General features: G+C 43.8%; 1 protein-coding gene across 4 annotated transcripts in view; it reads right to left on the bottom strand.

Annotated features, from left to right (window-relative positions):
* Positions 1-10,301, bottom strand: part of PHACTR3 (phosphatase and actin regulator 3) — a 156,923-nt gene extending 146,622 nt beyond the window's left edge. For 2 of the 4 annotated variants that reach the window (XM_074969747.1, XM_074969746.1), the window contains exon 1: positions 9,938-10,301. In XM_074969747.1, the coding sequence (XP_074825848.1) occupies positions 9,938-10,055 (118 nt within the window). In that variant the 5' untranslated portion in view covers positions 10,056-10,301. Of the gene's footprint in view, positions 1-3,216; positions 3,279-9,937 lie in introns of all 4 variants that reach the window. The other 2 variants (XM_074969750.1, XM_074969749.1) reach the window with 2 other exon arrangements.
* Positions 10,302-21,983: the final 11,682 nt, after the last annotated feature.

Below are 21,983 nucleotides of genomic sequence, written 5' to 3' on the forward strand. Positions count from 1 at the left end.
TCTCTTACAAGTTATGTATTTGTGAGTTACAAACATAGACCAGTCATCAGACACCTAAGCAAGTCATTAACTTTCCTCGTGTGAGTATCCCATTTGGTGTGAGGATGATCTTGGGGTTCAGGCACTGTACTAAGACTCGGGAAACCAGGCTTCCTTTCCCAGCTCTACTACAGACTGCCTGTGAGACTTTGGGCAAATGGCTTAATCTCTCTGGAACTCAGTTCCCCATCTGTAAAATGGGGGAATGGCTTTCTATATTCCACCCTTTGGGCTGTCTTTAGATTGCAAACTACTTACGGCAGGGACTCTCTCTTATTATGTGTTTGTACAGTGCCTGGCACAATCAGTCTTCTCTCAATTGAGGCACTAGTGTAATATAATTAACACCATCAATGAGAGTAATTGTGTCTGCGGGATGTGGCCCCAAATCACCTGATTTTTGCAGCTCTGTACATTCCCTGTTATGATGCATGGAAACCTTTGAAGTGTTCAAGTAGGGGAACAGACAGAAATGCTCTTTGTAGAGGACTACACAGGAGAGGCCAGTAATTCCTTGTGTGGTGTATGTGATTATTGCAGCTTTGAAAGAAAAGCGGCTTTTATTTGATATTCATTTTGAAACTTGTCTGTTAAGATTTGGGTTAGGAACTTATTTTCATTGAAACATGTAAATGTAGTAGCTAGACATCCTCTGTTTCTCTTTGTCATCGCTGACTGCCTTTGAAAACACCATGCATTGTTTTCACAGTGTGTAATGCCATCCGTGCTGCCTTTGGCATCAATGCCATAATATTGAAGCTGCAGCTGAGAGGTAAAGGAAAAGAAAGCCACTTGTATGCCCATGACTGAGTTCATTCTTATGGTGCATGGAGAAGGCAGCAATTGGAACAAGGAGAGATGAAATATTCAAAAGGCACTCGCACTTGTTATTTGCCAAAATCAAATCTGAACCAACAAAGGAAACAAATGATGTTAGAGCTCAAAGTGCTAGCCCAGTTGCCTAGAAACAATGTTTTTTCACCCCTATGTGATAGGCCTGGATTGAGCTATCTAGTCTAACCTTAGACACCCGCATTTGGACCCAATCCTGTGCTCCACGTACTTTGCTTGCAAGAGGATGGTCAAAGTGGAGGTACCTGAGCCAAGAAATAGCATGCTCAGCACCTGCGTGGGGTGGGAGGGAGGGAATGCATGCTTTCAGCAGCACCCTGTGTCAATTTAAGAGAAACGCTGCCAGGCTCCAAAGAGGAATTCTGTCTACTCTTCCTTCTGTTACGAAAAATGTGGTTGTGATATAAAGGAAAGGAGGGGGGTGGGGGGGTGAGTGAAAATAGAGGGTCCTCATGGGTCACTACGGATGTAGAAGCTCCACAGAAGCAAACAAATCCTAAAACAATATTACAACTATTTTCATGAGGCTATTGTGTGTGCTGAGCTAACGTGTGAAACTCTGATTACCAGCAATGATATGATACAGTATTTCCACATCTTGGATATCCAGTTTTAAATGTATTAAATAGCTACTCTGTAACATTCAAACTACTGGTGAATTTGGGATTAGAATAAAAGAGAAATGTAAAACACATTTCTTACATGCAGTTCTATATTTCACTTACAGAACACTAGACTTCTCTAATATCTGGCTAGCTGCCTAATGTCCCAACTCCGGAAACCGTCCCGGCATGGATAAGTTTTAAAATAACAAACCCCATGAATAATATATATATTCATGAATCTCATTCAACTGCTGTAAAAGCAGCATTAAGACTTCAAAGTCTACAGCTTCCACCACGTTCTGACTTAAGTATGGGTTAGGTGAGGATGATAAAAACTGGATAGTGGGAAGAAAGCAGAGGTCTTGAGTTAAGGGCATCTATGCATGCAAACCAGCAAGGAGGAGCTCTTCAGGGTTCTCTAGTGGGAGCTGGATATTAAAACTGTTGTATTAATGCGCTAGATGCAGAGGGAATATGTGATTATTAAATATGCAGATAAATTACTATCATGCATATTTTTACTCATGTGGAAACCCCATGAAGGTTTGTACTTCTGGACATAGTACCACTAGCTTCAAATGCAGAAATAAGAGAGGTGCAGTAGAAAATCTTTGTAGGTGTGGTCCCTAAACTCAGTGGTATGGTTAAAACACATGGGCCTGTGGGTGAGTTCCAGAAGAACATTCATAGTTTAGGTGAAAGAACTCTGAGTTGAATCATGACATTTCACACATCTAAGAATTAATTGTGTGCCAATAAACTGAAGTAAAGATGCTGCCCAAGCAGTTTCATTTAGATGGGAATTAATTAGTTAGTAACTCGAGGGAAAGGATCTACATCTGTTGACGGGGGCATTTTCAGTTCAGTGGACAGTGACAATGAAGAAGGCTAAAATGCTGGCCTATATTGAAGGGCATGTTGCTTTCCAAAGAAACTATCTTTACAGGCCTCTGGTTTGTCCACATTTGGAGTAAAGGGCCCAGTTTGTGCCAACTTAATTGATGAAAAATATAGACAAGGTGAAAGGAGTACAACACAGGGCAAAGAAACAGAAGTAATAGAATGCACTGGCTCATGGAGACCTAATGAAACAGGGATCATTTGGCTTGGGGAGAAGGCAACTGAAGGATTTAAACTCTAAATTAGCTGAGATTCATGACCATTTTAATCTATTTGAAAATCTACTTGATGTATTGGACAGATCAGAATTAGATCTAAATGGTCCCTGGTGTAAGGGACTGTTGTGCCAGCCACAGATCTGGCACAGCACCATGCACTAATTTCCCATCCCTGACACACTCACCCTCCCATAGATTTTGATAGGTCTTCAGCACATGTTTAACGTTTACCTAAAATGTTCTCCAATGCTACCAGACTCATCAAAATGAATTTGGAGGAACAAATCAGAACAGCAATGAACGTTAACCTAAAACCTGAGCACTCTACATCAACCCAGAAGAGGCCAGAGGAATCCACAGTAGGGTTGTCAAAGGAAGTGCAATGGCATATCCAGTGTATGTTATGCCTATAAAAACAGACAGACGGATGAAGAGTATTTCTGTACTGGCTGTTATTTCCTCATGACTTTCCCTAAAGAGTTTGGTTGAGTTATAGCTGGTGTCCTAATGTTTTTTGCATTGTGCTGTACTGAGCAATAATAAATGCCTCCCTCTTCCAAAAGAGATAACATAAAAGGAGCAAAAAATCTAGTTTCTCTCACCTTTTGAGCAGTCTGGCAAAGTGACTGCCTAACTTCACGAAGGTCTCTTGTCACAGCATCTTCTGAATGATGACAGGTGATAAAGGAAAAACAATGAGGGGTACAAGAGGTTGTATTGTAGACTTTCTAATGGCTTTCCCTCTAATCCCAGCTTTAATGTTCATCACATTAGTTGCTTTTATTTATGTGGCTGGATCAACTTTTGGCATGCACACATTTGTGCGTATCTGGAACACAGATGTTCCATATATAGTGAGATTTTGGGCACATCAGCATGAGTTATTGTGCAACTGAAAGAATTCACCATGTGTACTGACTAAGAGTCTTCAACAGGCTCAGTGCTTGAGCTTACGGCATTGTTTTATGTTGACATGTAGGAGGCATATCTGTCTTCTACACCTAGAACTTAAGAATCTGATGCGCTCAGCTGATACAGAAGCTGAGAGATCCAACACTATGGTTAGTTCCACAATAGCTCCTTGGTTTTCCACTGGAGGAAGGGTAAGGTACAATGGGCTGTTAGGAGGGTGGATCAAGAGTATCTGTTACTGAAGAAGAACATTGTGTCTATTCTGAAAAAAAAATTCTTTAGCTTGGGAGCTTTGTAAGTGGCGCCCGGCATAATAGTGCCCTTCTACAAATTAGGTTTCTTTCATTCTCTAGGACCCATAGTTCCAGCATCTAAATTGTTGGGAGGGTAGACTCTCATTTTATTATAGTTGTCTGTCTTTCTTCGCTAGTTAAGCTCTGTCATTAATTTGCTCTCTTTTTCTGTGAAGTTCCATTTTTTAATGATCTAAGACCCAAATGAGGCTACCAGTCTCTCCTATTCCCTTTGATTGCTGGAAATGTACAATGAAGGAGCTATTTCAGCTTCACCATCTGTTTGAGAGACAGTTGCAGGATCTTAAGATCTGGTTTGTCTCTTAAATTCCAGACTTCTTCTTCTATGGCCTCTTTCTTCCAAACATTTTTTTTCGGGGGTGGTGGGAGATGGGTGTAAGCCACATAAAATGACTTATAGGATTGCTTCAGAGTCTCTGTTGTCATCATCTTTCCCTGTGTGATTCTGTCTTCTGTGACTCGAATCAAATTTCCCTCACCATTTATCTTCTCTTGAGCCAGGGTGTTTAACCATAGTGTTCTTGCCAGCTTTCAACTTAGGTTATAATTAAATGCTATCTACTTAAATGCCCCTGAAGTTGCAATAGGATATGTAGTTTTTGCTTGATGTCCTAAACACTTTTGTAGAATTGTGCCCTGTTTAAACATCTACTGGTCCTATGTTTGAAAGCACCTGTCAGGTTTTCAGATCCTCACCTAATGCGTAATGTTGGTGGGGGTAGTCCTCCTCTATCTGATGCACTGCTCCAGCACTGAGCATGCTGCACTAACAAACAAAATTCTCTTTCTGAATGAGATCATGGGTGCAGATGTGTTCCGTACATAAGATTAATGGGCTGGACTGGATCCCAAGCATCTTAGTGTAAGGAAGCTCCATGTGTAGTTAGAGGAATTTCTATGGGCCTCTCAAGTTTAGAATGTGCTCCTAAGCACCTGGGCCCTTTCACTCCTTACTCAGCAAAAAAGTCCCACCTATCTTAATGGGACAACATAGACTTATAACCATGGTGGTCCCTCTGGCCTTAAAGTCTATCAGTCTGACCACCTGCATGTTGCAGGCCACAGAACCCCACCCACCCACACATGCAATAGGCTCATAAGGTCTGGCTGAGTTACTGAAGTCCTCCAATCTTGACCGAAAGACTTCAAGTTGCAAAGAATCCACCAGTTACTCTAGTACAAACCAGCAAGTGACCCGTGCCCCAGACATGGCTGAGTGAAGATTGACAGATGAGGCCCTACAGTTGCAATATTGTATTCATTCTCACCAGGGCAGAAAACTCACCAGCTTTCAAGAACCTAGTCACTTGAGCTCACTGGTGGTACAAGAGTTCACGGAATCTCAACCCAAAATGCACGTATTTTATCATGAAAAAGGAAATTCAAATACAGATGGCTCCACTTAAAAAAAACCAATCTATCACTTTACCAACACTACTTGCAGCACTCCTTACATTTAAACTTGTTATACGAACTACTATAGCTGGGAAATGTCCACTTGGTAATGATGCCCATTGCAGACAAAACCTACATTTCATTCTCGGACCACGGCTGCCATATGCTAAAAGATCACTGCAAGGAGCTGTTATTAATTAAAGGCATGTGAAGGGTCTAATTATCAGCAGATTTGTAGGCCTGTTATTTAGTAACATATGTTACTGCTCAATCTGTTGTCTACATGTACTGATCATGTATTTAGTTTGCTGTAGGAACATTTTACAATATGTTGTTAACATATTTTAAAAACAATTTTACAAAGCAGATTTTGGAATGGAATTTAGCACTGGCCTGTGCATTTGCTGTAATTTTGTAGTAAATCAAGGTAATAACTTTTCATTTGTACAGAGAACACTGTATTTAAAAAAAAAAACACTATAAATATGGGCCTGATTTTTGTCAGAGATAATGAGCAATTGCAGCTCCGAATGGCATCAGCCAGAATTGTGGGTGCTCAGCACTTCTGAAAATCAAGCCCTGAAACTATTTGCACAAACAGGTTCTCCTAGTATCTGCATTGAGTCTGGCCAGTTAGGTACTTTAGACATCCCTTCCTCACACAGGAAGAAAGAGCTTGTTTTTTAACCACATAAAGAAAAAAAGGATAACTTATCCCAGACCTGGGGAAATCTTTTGGAGGATTTGGCTCCAAGTAGTATCCCAGCCCAAAAAGACAGACTTCAGTTCCAACTAGATGGTTTCCTAACATAGGGCAAAAGACTTTCAGCACAATCTGTTCATAGGAAAGTCCCTGAATCTGCTATTTGACTTGTCCAAATCAGCCAGAAGGAGATCTAATCTAGTGATTACCTGAAGCATTCTGGGCTCTCGTCCCAGCTGAGTCACTGATTCGCTATATGACTTGGGCAAGTATATAATCTTGCTGTGCCTCATTCAACTTGGCTGTAAAATTGGGTAAAAAGCAGGAGCTCACTGAAAATCTGATAATGCCCCAGAACTGAGCTCTCCTGGATGGATGGATAGATGGATGGAAAATTAAAGAGTATTGCCTCTGCATCTTCTGATGTCAGTGTCACTGCACATACTCGTGGCTAATGATGGGGCCAAAAAACACTCATACTGGGACTTCATAGATCAAGAGGAGGGATATGCAACTTGTTTAAACAAAGGCCATGGCTACACGGGGGAAATGAAACTCTAGAAAACATGTTAACTAATATCTGTTGCCACATTTTCTATCATGATACATTTTCCCAGCGTAGGCACAGTCAAGTAAACGTTGGAGCAGAAGGCCACTCAGTCCTCCAGTTGTTCAATTAAATCCAAGTCTTTGTGGCCAAAAAAAAAAAATTAAAAAATTTGAATACTCGCTGTTTCCCCCCCACCAAGGAAAAAACTGGAACATGAGCACAAGGTCAGGGTGACAGTGTTTCAGTACTGACCTCAGTCAGGGTTTGATCCAAGAACAAATTTGTATGCCAGATGCTGATGGAAAGCCTGTCTGTGCCTAACATATTGGATTTTTTTTTTCCACAATTCATCCTTGAATAAATGTTACCCTTGTGCTTTTGCCAAGGTCAGTGATGTGATAGGGGTTATCTTCCTTTATAAAAGCCATTTGGTTAGGTTAACTGCCCAATTACATGGATAAATGCTCTTTTTAAGCATCATCCTCTAACTCTTATTAGATCACAACCCCCCTAATTCATTCAAGAGTACTTCACACCCATGCTAATTACTTTTTGTGTACATGATTTATGTTGTGATGATAAAGTTTTCCATGTATATCTTAAAAATCATATTTATGTAAACATTGTAAATCATTTTGTAGAATTTTACCTTGCTATTGGCACATTTGTCTGTATAACTTGAAGTATAAATAATGTCTCTTTTGGCCTGAGTTTTTAACTAGGCCACTACTTTTAAACTAGGAACTAGGAAACTACTTTTAAATACAGTTCAGAAACCTAAAAGTTGAAATGTCTAAAGCAAGGCTTAAATGGAAGCAGGACTGGGATGTAAATGTGAGCATTACACTGTAGAATGATCAGGTCTAAACGTTATTTTGACTGTGTCCATAGATGTGTGTTTGATTTGAGAACTAAACATAAAATCAAATTGTTATTTTCTATTAGAAAGGAAGTAAGATGAAAACGTAACTATGTAGGATGATAGCTAATTCATAGCCTGGCATAAATTATGCTTAAATCTTTGAAACACAGAGACAAAAACAATTTGTCCACAAATTAGATGGCAAAAAAATGTAATTTTGCAGGTAAAGTAATACTAATACTGAAAACATCAGATGTTTACCAAACAATGTAACTGTTTGTTACAAAATCCATACCTGTAAATTACATGGAAAAGTAAAACAAATTTATGTAGGGTTTCCTTAATCTACATAATGCAACACTATACACAGGCTGTAGGTATTGTTGCCTTTTGTTTGCTTTTATAATGCTGTTGCAGTATATTTTTTGGAGGGGGGAGGTTTTTTGCATACTTTGTGCAGCAGCTCCCATGCCACTGGGATGTTTGGTCTTAAATTATGGAATTTTCATTGAAGAAAATGTGCTCTAACAGTACCTCTTTTCAAAAAAGTGTGTTTATTTTCCCTTATATCAAAAAGATTTTAGAAATTAGATTGTTGCATTTGCTGTTTCCCATATTGATTGATTTTGTTTTGAAATATACAAGAAGCGGCTGAAATTAAATAGTATGCATATAATTTTTCATTCAGAAATCAAATAGCAGAAGCATACATTCCTCTCTTTCAGTCAGTATTGTCCCTTAAGCAGAAAGTCTAGCACTTCATGTTAGAGGCTTCCTTTGTTCCCTTTACATGGGGTACAATCACAATTGGGCATCCGAGAAATTCTCTATCATGTCCATTAATTTCATTGTTTTATCTACGTGAGAGCTACAAAGATGTTCAGAATCATTTGATAAGGAAAACTAATCAGACTTAAAATTGTCATAATTAACTATCAGAGGAGTAGCCGTGTTAGTCTGGATCTGTAAAAGCGGCAAAGAGTCCTGTGGCACCTTATAGACTAACAGATGTATTGGAGCATAAGCTTTCGTGGGTGAATATCCACTTTGTCGGATGCATGTATGGTGAGTATTCACCCACAAAAGCTTATGTTCCAATACATCTGTTAGTCTATAAGGTGCCACAGGACTCTTTGCCATAATTATTAACGTATATTCTGCTTCTCTGGGAATGATTTTGGCAAGCAGACCAATCAAAGAAGACTAGGAGTATTTAATCGCAATCTGCAAAAGAGGAACTAAGGTCTGATCTACAACCCATTTAATTCAAGAGGCACCTCTCCACTGGCTTCTTTAGCTTTGAGTTCTATGTTTAGAATTCAATATATTGGGCCGCTAGGATTTACACATCTTTCATTGTCTCATGATGGTAGAAACTACACAGCTTACCCTGTTTTGTTTAATCATTCCATGTGTCAATAACCCTCACAAAGAAACCTTACAGCTCATAAATGGTCCATTGTTTATATAAAGCCAGGGTAATTTGGAGCATGGCCTAGGCCTTTCCTTGCAGTCACATCACATTCAAGCTATGTGGAGGTTTTGAGCTGACTAGAGGAAATCTTCACCCCACAAAGCCAACCTTTTCTTTATTCCAAAGGATCATCATCATTTTGATATTGGCAATTTGAAATTATACAGTAACCACTAAAGACATCGCTATTTATTGGAAGAATTATTCTTTGAAGTGAAGCTAAGCTGAAAATATTTGTTAGTGGTGCTGATGAAATAATTCTTTTTCATTTATAAATAGAATAGTGTGACTGGATAGGAGTGCCTCAGTCCCCTCTGCCACTACGCTTCATAAGAAGATTATACTTCTCTTTATGAAGTGAAAATTACCGGGGGGGGGGGGGATTTTAATTATTACTCTGCTTCTTCCTGTCTCCATGGTGATCCCACCCAAACAGCCTGTTCCCTTCTGTTGTATTAGACCCCCCCCCCCCCAGTAATAAATCAGCTCTGCATAACCCTGCATCACAGTATTAATCACTGGCCTAGGTAGGAGCAGTGCCCACAGCGTTTAGTACTGTAGCTTCTAAATCCAGCCACTCTGCCTTCCTCCTTCCAGGGCCTCTCCCTGGGTGCACGAACTTGAGTCTCGCTTGGATCCCTGCCCTGCTCGCCCCGGGGCGAGAGGACGGGCTGGGGGGGGGAGACTGTCCAGCCCCCCCCCCCCCCCGTGCTAAAGCAGCTCCCCGCAAGGCTGCCGCCTGCGTTGGTCCCCACCAGGGCCGTTGTGGGGCTGAGAAACGCCTGCCCGCCCGCAGCCGAGGCTGGGCTCCAGGCGGGGGGTGGGAGCTCTGATCTCAGCCCCGCTCCTCCCCTCCCCGGTGCGCGCTGAGTTTGCAGGCAGGCAGTCGCGGTCTCGCCAGGCACCAGGGAGGCTCTCGGAGGCAATCCTGTTTCCAGCTGTAAAGCCCCTGTCGGGATTTACGGCGGGCATTATGCCCCTAATTTCCTGCCGTGCCTGGGCGGGCGGGGTTGCAGCAGATGGCAGAGGGGACCCCTCTGCGCCGCCCCCCAGTCTCTTTCTCCTCCCCTCTTCCCCCGGCTCTGCTGTAGGGGGTGGGGTGGGGGGTGTTACCTGGGTTCTCTCCGGCTGCAGGGGCAGCGCGGGCAGCGCAGTCCGTGAGGATGCTGGGGTCACTCTGAGACCTGCCTCTGGGGAGAAAACAGCCAGTCCCGTCTTCCGCCGCAGCCATGGGTGGGGGGCTCAGAGGCGAGGGGAGGACGAGGCGCTCATGGAAGGGGAGGCAGCCAAGGTCACAATGGGGAAGCGGGGGCTGGAGTCCCGAGCGCCAGCAGCTTCAGCCAGGCAGCCCCAGCCGGGGCAGCATCTTCCCCGGCCTCCTTCCGCCAGCTCCCGGCAGTGCTCCCCACCTGCACCATCCAGCAGCCGCAGAGATGCCCCTAATGCCCTGGGCTCCTATGGCCACTCATGGGCGAACTTTCTCTCGGTGCAGCTCAGGGGGGCTGCTTTCATGCTGCTCCGTGGGGGGCTGGCAGGAGCTGGGGCTGGGCTCTCCCCTCCCCCTTGGCCCCCCCCGCCCCCTGCCACCCAATAACAAAATCTTCGCTCCTGCAATTGCTTTAATCTGCTGCTCTTCTTAGAGCATCTGTTGGAAAACATTGGGATTCTCCCATCATGCCCCGCGAGAGGGAGTGTGACATCACAGTGGGGTGGGGGCCTGGGAGAGGGGACACCTGCACTGCACAAAGAGGGGGCGGCAGCAGCAGGTGCGCGTGGCTAGGGGGCCCCTGTGAGGGAGGGAGGTGAAGGAAGCTGGGGGGCCTACTGTTAATCTGCCGCTGTTTGCATTTCAACCCCCCATCTCCCCTCCCCCCCCCCACCGACACAGCTCCCCCCACCCCTCGGCTGCGAGTCAGGAGCAGCCCCTGGCTGGGGGGGGTTGGGGGTTGGGCTGCTGTCATGTGACCAATCAGATCCGTCCAGCAGGGTCTATCCGGGTGCGTGTGAATGGAGGGGATCCCAGCGAGCCTGGCCCCTTCTTCCCCCCTGCCCGTGGCGGGAGCAGCTGCTGGACTCGCCTGGCTCCGGCCAGCTCAGAGTCCGCAAAGCACGCCGCGTGTGGGCAGCAGGCTAGTGTGCCAGCCTGCACGTGGAGAGTGTGTGCACAGTGTGTCCGCGTGTGCACTGTGTGCGTAGAGCGCGGGTCAAGCGTGTTGCATTGGACGTGGGCGCCTGCCCTGTGCGCTGTGTGGGCGCAGCGGGCGTGTTAGCGGGTGCAGTGTGGCTCCCTTTCGTTGGCCTTAGCCCCTTTGCCTGTGTCGCGGGGCCCCCGCTTTGCTTCCCGGCCCAGCCTCTCCTGACTCCGTTCCCCGAGAAGTGGAGAAAGAACAGGTGACGGGACAAACCCAGCGAGCTGCTGCTGCCCATGTCAGCTGACGATCTGCCTAAAACTCAGCCCTCTAAAAGCTGGGGCAGCTTCCAGTTTGCCAGGCACTAGCTGCCCTGACCCTGGTGGGGTATGAGTGCGTGTGTGAATCAGTGGTGCTATCCGTGCTTTCCTTAACAGCCTGCTTTCAGGGACAAGGTGGCTTCACCTTGGACTGGAACAATCAGAGCAGGCTGCTTTTCTATGGCTGTTGGGTAGAGCTGGTCAGGAATTTTCCAAAGGATTTTTTTTTTAATTTCTTTTCTATTGTACATTAAAACAAAAGAATAATAAAAAGTCAAAACTGGTACAAAACATTTAAATTGACCCCAAATGATGGTTTTCTTTGGAATTTCACTTTTAGAGGAAATTTCAAAAGTTTTTTTTGTTTTCATTCTCTTCTTGAATGGATTTCCCCCACCCCCACCCCAATATGTGGCATTTCCCAGGAATAAAAAAAACCAGATTCTGTCCAGAACTATGACCAGGGTGGATTGCTTGGCGGCATATGCGCCAATGCTCTGTTTGATTTCTTCTCTGTTAAAACTTTAACCGATGGATGTCTCAGTTAGAGAAGCAGGGACCCTTTGTGGGCACCGCTCTGCTAGTGGAGTAGCATTGAATTTGTCCATGCAGGCCTTGCACAGAGTACACGGTGGTCTTGGTCCCACACATTTATCTGTACAGAGCACTCCCCAGTGGAGCAGCTGCTGTTGGGATTGTGTGTAATACACCCTTGACACAGAAGTAAGGTGTAAGGGCTGGGGGTTTGCACACACACGTGTACGTGCTACAGGCATAGCTGTTAGCAACACCTATACTTAAGGTTGCTGGACACGTTCTCTTATAAGACTGTGTTCAGTTGCTTATAACTTTGTGAAACAAACCATTTGGGCTGAAATTCTCCATCACAGGTGTCTGCTCCAGGATGATTTTTTTTTTCATTCCAGCAAATATGTTGTTTAAAGGCCAGAAAAGGGGGTTCGGGAAAGATTTCTTTGAGGCTATGGTCCTCATCAAGTATGGGTTGTAATTGTTTAATGATACCCCTCATGAGTTCCACCATGGGGTGATAGGTGACTACGAGGGGCATGCAGTCTGTGGGGGTTTTTTCTGTATGGAAGCAGATTCGGGGGGGGAAGGATTTGGGTGGGCTGTTCCGTGATGTGATCTACTTCTCTGGTGGAGTGTCCTTGTTTGGCGAAGGTGGTTTTAAGTGGGTTAAAGTGTGTATCCCAGACTTTCTCCTTGGAGCATATTCTCTGATATCCGAATGCCTGGCTGTAGATAATAGTTTTCTTAGTGTGTCTAGGTTGGTTACTGGACCTGTTGAAGTAAGTGTGGTGATCATGAATTTCTTGTACATAGTTGTCATAGGGTTCCATTGTTGAAGCTGATCATGGCATTCATGAAGTTGATGCTGGTGTGGGAGTGTTCTAGAGAGAGTTTGATGCATGGGTGACGGTTACTGAAGTTGTGGTGGACATCTATGAGGGAGTTTGTCATCTGTCCACAGGATGAAAAGATCATTGATGTATCTCAGGTTTATCATTGGTTTCATGGTGCGTTTGTCCAGAAATTCTTTCTTAAGGTGGTTCATGAAGAGATTGGCATACTGGGGAGCCATCCCCGTACCCATGACTGTTCCCATGGTTTGGACAAAGTGCTTGATGAATGTAAAGTTGCTCTCGGTGAGGATGAAACGACTGAGTTTGGCAGTGTGTTTGGTGTGGATATCTGAGTATTTTATTGCCTTGTAGATATTTGAGGCAGGCAGTGATGCTATGTTGGTGTATAGGGAGGTGTCATTCACAGTGACAAGGATGGCATCCTGAGGGAGGTCGTTAATGTAGAGTTTCTGGAGGAAGATGGTTCTGTCCTGGAGGAAACTGGCCCTTTGTGTGGTTGGTGGTTTGAGGTTGGTTTCAGAGTTCTGATGTTCCTTCCGTAAGAGTGCAATGGCTAGATATGATGTGTTCTTTGTCTGTGTATTGTGAGAAGCATGTACAAGGTCTAGGGTGGGTTTGTGGGAGTTGAAGTTGTAGAGTTTCTTTTGGAGTTGTTTGAGGGAAGCAGTGCTTGGATCCCTTCCTTCCTTATGGCTGAGTCAATTGCCTCTATATTTGCTTTGGTCCCTGCCAATCCAAGCAGCAAGAAAAAGGCTGGGAATCAGTCAAAGGTATTTTGTGCCACAGCTGCCCTTAGGCCACTTTGTTATTTTTCAGTGCACTGGCATCATCTGTGGTGGGGAGGCTAGGAATAATAATTGTGTTCAATTATTTAAACATTGACCATGTATCACAACACATTTCATATTTTGCAAAAGATGCAGGTTTGCATGAAACATCTATCAGTTATCCTCATAACAATAATTAATAGTGAATCCAATTGCACCTTTCATGAGATTATTTTATGAGGGTTCTGCAGCCTTTATGGTGGGTTTAAGCTCAAATGGACTGGTGTGTGGGGATCTCCGAGATTTCCTCCCCCCAAGGAAAACACATATGACTTCTGCAATGTTGTAAAATCAGATCTGAGGTGACATGCCGAGTAAATATTGATTTGTGCAAGTTGAAGGTCCTGGAGGTAAGTCTTGTCTGGCTTCCACACCCAGTTTACTCCAAGCTTTTAAAATATTTGGGGAGAAAGGAGCACTTGTTGTTTTGGGGCTATGTCTTCTTTCTTGTCCCATTCTCTTTTGAGCATGGGCATCCCTTACATGGCCCAGTCATATTATTTGCCAAAGCATAAACTCTAGAAGGACGATCAATTTTAAATAACTGGATTGAAAGACACCTGTTGAGTCCACTTTTAGCTCCAAAATATTTCATAATCTGAGATAGATTGGGGTACATCAGTGATGATTTAGGGACCTGAAAGCCATGTAGCCAAAAGAGGACTCACAGTGACATCAAACCACATAGTTCAACCCTCTCTGTAACAGAATAATAATTAATGCTGCAAAAGCTGGTGAAATGATTGCACGCTACAGTTGTAGTGTAGGAGATAGGGGTTCTAGACTCAAGGAGAAAGTAACGAGGGGAAAAGCAAATAGTAATACATAGTACTTTTCCTCAACAGATATCAAAGCACTTCACAATCTTTAATGTACTTATCCTCACAACATGCCTGTGAGGTAGGCAAATACTATTATCCCCACTTTACAGATGGGGAACTGAGGCACAGAAAGGCTAAGGGACTTAGGCATTGCAACGCCTAACTTTCAGGTGCCTAGAAAACCACTGAAACTACAACGGGATATGCAAAGCCTGAGTTACGTGCCTAGACTTCCTATACAATGAATGGGGAGAGAGCGGATCCACAAAGGCCGACATGCTGGGCAGGAGCTGCCTAGGCTACCCAATGGGAGATGCTAATGAGAGGGGTGTGTCCTAAGCCCCGTCCCTCTCTCAGAGGTAGGCATGTAAACTGGGCTGCAAGGAGGCACCTATCTCTGCTTGTGCAGCCGGCAGCCTACTCCGGGAGTCAGCATTTTACATGTCTAAATTATTCCTGTGTGAATTAATTAGGTGCCTGCCGCACTCCATGCAAAGCAGCTGAAAGGGGAGGTGCTGCCACCGCTCACCTTATAACTTTTATCCCAATGGTTACAGCAACCACCGGGAGACCTACGTTCAATTCTCTGCCTGAGACTGAATGGCACAGAGTGGAACAGCTTCAATAGGAGAGACTGAGGGAGCCCTGCATCAGTATATCCCAGAACTCAGTGGTTAGGGCCCTCTTGTGGGAGATGTGGATTCACTTTTTTTCTCCCTCAGGCGGAGGAGGGAATTTAACCGGAGACTCCTACATCACAGATGAGTGCTCTAACCACAAAGCTAAAATGTATAGTGTGTGCACCTCTAACACTGGCTGGATTTTTGAACGGGGCCTGACATGGTATTTGTTCTCAGAGCACGTCTACTAGATTGGGCCCCTCATCGGTGGGCAAACACTTATTTTTGCTGGGATTGCACTGGGGAATAGGCAGGAAATAAGTGTCTGGGTGCCTAGAATGAGGCAGCAGCATGTATCCCCAGAGGCAAAAACTTAGACACCTAAGGGACTTTTACATTAGCAAGTGAGGTGCCAAGTAAGTTTAGGTGCCTACAGGATTAGGCAGCAGCCAGGCAGGAGTTTTGTGGATCACAGTGGTATCTGGGTCCCTGCAAGGATCTGGGCCAAAGTGACTTACCCAAGGTCACATAGAAAGTCTGTAGCAGACCTGGGAATTGAACCTGCATCTTCTAGGCTAGTTCCCTAACCACTGGACCATCCTTCCACAAAGGAAGCACCAGTCCATTGTAAATATCAAACATAAGGGACTTTTAGTTTAAGATCCCATTAAAAAATACATGGACTTCATGTTCCAACATCCATGTGAAATAATCAGCCCTTCATGAAACCCATTTTTCAGGATAAGACAAAGTTTTTAGCTGAAAACCCTAAACTGAGGTCTAACCAGCCCTAAGCTCCTAGAGCTAGACACCAGGGATGAAATTCTGGCTCCACTGAAACCAACGGGAGCTGCCATTAACTTCACTGAGGTCAGGATTCCACTCCAGATCTCTAATCCCTTGGCTCCATCCAATATGTGTTTTAGCCAATCAGTCCTGTTTGTTCTGGTCCCCTGCCCCAATTTCGTTCCTTTTTCTATGTATGTGTATTTTCCCCCCACCCCATTAAAACAATTTGATCAACATTTTTATAGAAATATTTTCAGGTTTAAGCTCTGAGGTTTAAAGTTTTCTGACAAAAATTGTTGTGTCCCCCCCCCCCAAAAGTCCATTTCATTTGAAATCAGAGTTAAACAATTCTCAACCAGCCCAACCAGTCCAGTGTGTGTAGCGCCCTGGAAACCTGGCAGTGGGCCAACAAAATATTTTGAAGTCCTGGTGTCTGCTGCAGATGATACAGCTCAAAGGTTCAGATCCGAGGCATGATTCAGGCTTCAGAGGAAAGCTGACTTCAAGCAGGAAGCAAGTTCACACATTCAGAGAGAACTTTGGCTTCAGGGCTCAGGCAAAAACAGCTTCAGCCCCAGGGCAAGAACATACCCAGAAATTATTCCAAGCCCTATAGCCATTACTGCAATACAACATTCCTTCTTCATAAGCTTTATCTTGATCAGGCTACTGCAATGTAATTCATCATTCTGCTGAAGCAATAATAATAGGATTTAAATCGCATATTTCATCTTCAAAACACTGTGGGAACATTAATTAATTAGGTTATTATAAACTCTCTAGGTCAAACGCCCTCCGATACATGCACACAGCTCCTATTACAATCAGTAGGAATTCCGTGTATGTATCCAAGGTGTCTCCTTCATTGTAACAAACTCTGTGTTCTGCTGCACCGAATGCATGACTTTTGAGAACAGACCATAGATAAAAAGAACTGGGCTTATCTGTAGATACACAGCATGGAGTTGCACAAAGAAAAATCTTTTAATGGAACAAATATTTTACATTAAACACTGTAAATAACTTTTTCTGTTACTATAGGGAAGACACATGGATGTGCAGAGATTAACTGCATAAATAATAATAAATGCAGATGACACTAAACTTTGCAGATGACACTAAACTGGGAGGAGAGGTAGATACGCTGGAGGGTAGGGATAGGATACAGAGGGACCTAGACAAATTAGAGGATTGGGCCAAAAGAAATCTGATGAGGTTCAACAAGGACAAGTGCAGAGTCCTGCACTTAGGACCGAAGAACCCCATGCACCGCTACAGACTAGGGGCTGAATGGCTCGGCAGCAGTTCTGCAGAAAAGGACCTAGGGGTTACAGTGGACGAGAAGCTGGATATGAGTCAACAGTGTGCACTTGTTGCCAAGAAGGCCAATGGCATTTTGGGATGTATACGTAGGGGCATTGCCAGCAGATAGAGGGACGTGATCGTTCCCCTCTATTCAACGTTGGTGAGGCCTCATCTGGAGTACTGTGTCCAGTTTTGGGCCCCACACTACAAGAAGGATGTGGAAAAATTGGAAAACGTCCAGCAGGGGGCAACAAAAATGATGAGGGGACTGGAACACATGACTTATGAGGAGAGGCTGAGGGAACTGGGATTGTTTAGTCTGCGGAAGAGAAGAATGAGGGGGGATTTGATAGCTGCTTTCAACTACCTGAAAGGGGGTTCCAAAGAGGATGGATCTAGACTGTTCTCAGTGGTAGCTGATGACAGAACAAGGAGTAATGGTCTCAAGTTGCAGTGGGGGAGGTTTAGTTTGGATATTAGGAAAAACTTTTTCACTAGGAGGGTGGTAAAACACTGGAATGCGTTACGTAGGGAGGTGGTGGAATCTCCTTCCTTAGATATTTTTAAGGTCAGGCTTGACAAAGCCCTGGCTGGGATGATTTAGTTGGGGATTGGTCCTGCTTTGAGCAGGGGGTTGGACTAGATGACCTCCTGAGGTCCCTTCCAACCCTGATATTCTATGATTCTATGAAAATCCCACCACAAATATTTGCACAGTACTCAAGGATTAGGGCCTGATCTAAACCCATTGAAAACAACAGAAAGATTCCTACTGATTTCAGTGGGCTCTGTATCAGGCCACCAGTGATTTTCAATTCCCATAGCACCATTGAGATATAAGAACCTGGATAAAGTAAAATAATTTCTAATATTAGCTACAACAAGCAAATATGAGCAGGCTCTATCAGTAATTAAAATTAATTCATTGTCCTTTTGTCGCATGTGGACTAAATCCCGCAGTTTTTAGTCAGGAAATCTCCCACTGAACTCGATGCTACTTGTGCTGGGAGGTCAGCAATGCGAAGTCCCAGGGCCACTTGACGACATTGGTATGTTAGTGAATTTGCACAAAGTACAAAAAGCACCAACATTTAACAGGAGCACCATGTGAAGGTTGTCATCTTGCTCCCATTGAATTCAATGAGAGTTACGAGGAAGGTGCAGGATTGATGCCACTGGAAGTTTTACCTGAGTAAAGGTTGCCAGATTTGGCCCATGTGTATATTCCAGCCAAATTCTCTTTATCCCGTCCTCCTTTAGTCACATTCTCTTTTTTTACCTTCTGTAACAAAGCGACCTTTGGCGGGACACTACTGAGAGTATCAATTCAGGATAAATTGCTTAGAGCAGGGAAGTTACAGCCCAAGGCTGGGGGTCCTTTGCACACCAAACCAGCCAAACAGAGAGGACTTCGATTTTACTCCACTGGCTAACCAGAAGTCATACAAGCAATTCCCTCAGACACTCCAGTTTCCCAGTATCACCACTAGCGCTACTCCTTATGGGGATGAGTGGTTATGAAAACCAATACCCCAGTAAAAGAAAAAACGGTTCTCCTGATCCCAAAGGACCAAGCCCCAGACCCAGGTCAATATACAAGTCAGATCTTACCCATAAATCACGCTGTTGCCAATCCTTTAGAATAAAAAATATAAAGGTTTATTCATAAAGAGAAAGAAATATAGATGAGACTTAAAATTGGTTAAATGGAATCTATTGCATACAGTAATGGCAAATTTCAGAGTAGCAGCCGTGTTAGTCTGTATTCGCAAAAAGAAAAGGAGTGCTAGTGGCACCTTAGAGACTAACCAATTTATTTGAGCATAAGCTTTCGTGAGCTACAGCTCACTTCATCGGATGCATTCAGTGGAAAATACAGTGAGGAGATTTATATACACACAGAACATGAAAAAATGGGTGTTATCATACACACTGTAAGGAGAGTGATCACTTAAGATGAGCTATTACGAGCAGGAGAGAGGGGGGGAGAAAACCTTTTGTAGTGATAATCAAGGTGCATTTCCAGCAGTTAACAGGAACGTCTGAGGAACGTCTGAGGGGTGGGGAGGGGGAATAAACATGGGGAAATAGTTTTACTTTGTGTAATGACCCATCCACTCCCAGTCTCTATTCAAGCCTAAGTTAATTGTATCCAATTTGCAAATTAATTCCAATTCAGCAGTCTCTCGTTGGAGTCTGTTTTTGAAGTCTTTTTGTTGTAATATTGCGACCTTTAGGTCTGTAATCGAGTGACCAGAGAGACTGAAGTGTTCTCCGACTGGTTTATGAATGTTATAATTCTTGACATCTGACTTGTGTCCATTTATTCTTTTACGTAGAGACTGTCCAGTTTGACCAATGTACATGGCAGAGGGGCATTGTTGGCACATGATGGCATATATCAAATTGGTAGATGTGCAGGTGAACGAGCCTCTGATAGTGTGGCTGATGTGATTAGGCCCTTTGATGGTGTCCCCTGAATAGATATGTGGACACAGTTGGCAACGGGCTTTGTTGCAAGGATAGGTTCCTGGGGTAGTAGTTCTGTTGTGTGGTATGTGGTTGCTGGTGAGTATTTGCTTCAAGTTGGGGGGCTGTCTGTAGGCAAGGACTGGCCTGTCTCCCAAGATTTGTGAGAGTGATGGGTCGTTGTAAGAATGCTTGATAGAGATCTTGTAGGTGTTTGTCTCTGTCTGAGGGGTTGGAGCAAATGCGGTTGTATTGTAGAGCTTGGCTGTAGACGATGGATCGTGTGGTGTGGTCTGGTCTGGGTGAAAGCTGGAGGCATGTAGGTAGGAATAGCGGTCAGCAGGTTTCCGGTATAGGGTGGGGTTTATGTGACCATCGCTTATTAGCACCGTAGTGTCCAGGAAGTGGATCTCTTTGTGTGGACTGGTCCAGGCTGAGGTTGATGTTGGGATGGAAATTGTTGAAATCATGGTGGAATTCCTCAAGGGCTTCTTTTCCATGGGTCCAGATGATGAAGATGTCATCAATATAGCGCAAGTAGAGTAGGGGCATTAGGGGATGAGTCTTGGTTCAGGCTTGTAGCAGCGATGGAATAAACTGCTGGCTTAAGTTACGTCTCTGAAGTATCTCCACAGCTTGGATGGGTCATTCAGTCCTTTGTTCAGAGCTTCAGTGTAGCAAAGTTCCTCCAGAGGTAAGAAGCAGAACTGAAGACAAAATGGAGATGATGCAGCTGCCTTTTATAGTCCTTTTGCCATGTAGCTTGTGCTTCCTTTGTTCCAACCACAAGCTATCCAGCACATGGCATGGAAAAATCATAAAGTTCTGTTCATAGGCATGCTAATAGTGCAGCCTGTAGGCACTTTAGTTTTCCGCATGCACAGAAAGGCAGCTGTTTTCCCTGTCCTGCAAGGACTGATGTCTGGGTAAAACACTGGGATAGTTAAAGATCCTTACAGTACGGTAAACGGAACCTTCTCCCAGTCAGTGGAGGCTTGTAGGAGCTCAAAAACAGCCAAGTAGCCATGGGCAGCATAACATTCCAGCTGTCTCTGCTGAGTGGAGCTCCCAGGGGGAACGTTTCTCAAGGTTTCCTGTGAACCACCTCCCTGGTCTTCCATTTTTTTTCACAGTTCCCCTACCTGCACTGCATCCCTGTGAAGCGGAGAGCATATAATTCAAGTCCCATGGGAGTTTTTGACTACAGTAGCTAATTATGTTGGAATTAGAAAAAGAGGGTCTATATGAACCTTGCTAGTAATAAGAAGACCGGTTCAGTTTAAGGCTTTCAATTTGTAATGCACTTGAGTGCTCCACTAAACAAATGAGTAGCCTATTAAAGAGTGAGGGCCAGATTGATAGATACAGGCCTGGGGACGGGGGATAGGTTGTGGCCCTGCATCCTAGGGGACATTCATCCCAGATACTACATTAGCCTTTACATAAATGTTTCTTTTCCACATGATTTTGGCTCAGATTTTCCAAGGTGCCATTTTGTATGTGTCCGACTCTCACATGTGCAAGGCACGTACAAAATGTCACTCTTGATAATCTGAACCACCGTCATTTATGTGATGCTCACTTCTCAAATGTTCAAGTAGTTAACTGCAAACAGGTCTGTTTCTGCTCCTCTTGAAGTTGTTGGCAAGAGTCTCATTAGCTTCAATGGGAACAAGACAGTGCTGCAAATAACTAGTAATAAATGTTTTGGGAGGGGGGCTTACTTTAAATTTTTCATGGTAAAATGGAGGTACAGAGTCATTCCAATGTCATAGGGCTAAAGATTCTGGAATAGTCATCACAGGATATCAATAATGCCAATGACTATTGGTTTTAAACTACCACCTGCTCTTAATTTCTTAGGTTCTTGAAGCCCCTTGTACTTATCTTCTTCTAAGCATCAACTCGTGGTGTCATTGCCTTTACGCTTTTGTTACCATCACTCAGGTACTTTCCATCTAGGAAATGGAAATCAACGAAGTACTCGCAAGTTTGTAAGTAAGCAATGTTAAGAAAACTGAAAGCAGTTGATTTTCCCCCCTCCCAAAGTCATTTGACTGATGCTTATATTGGGTTCCTTATTAGGCCTTTGTTTTTTATAACTCTCGGCAATCTTCTGAGTTGTTGCAACTCGGCAAACATTTTCATGTAGGCAGCTGAAATGACATTGGTGGTAGTTAGTAAATCAATTTAAAACATCAATAGATTTCTGCACTAAGAGCTGCAGAAAGAAGATCAAGTTTTGTATAATATTTAAGGATGAACTTTCTCCTGCTTTTATCCACCGATAAATGTGGCTGTTTTGGTCAAAATCTTATATTGCTTTACATGGAAATTTGATTTAAAAAATACTTGACATTTTCAAATATATCCTATTTATGTGCAGATCAAAATCTAGAGCCTGGAACTTATCAGGCAGGCATACTGAATACCTTGCAAAGAATTCATCTCTCTACTATTCTTACAAAAGCTACTATGATAATATATGCCTACA

The sequence above is a fragment of the Natator depressus genome, chromosome 13 (assembly GCF_965152275.1).
Source record: "Natator depressus isolate rNatDep1 chromosome 13, rNatDep2.hap1, whole genome shotgun sequence".
In the NCBI taxonomy this organism is placed as follows: Eukaryota; Metazoa; Chordata; order Testudines; family Cheloniidae; genus Natator; species Natator depressus.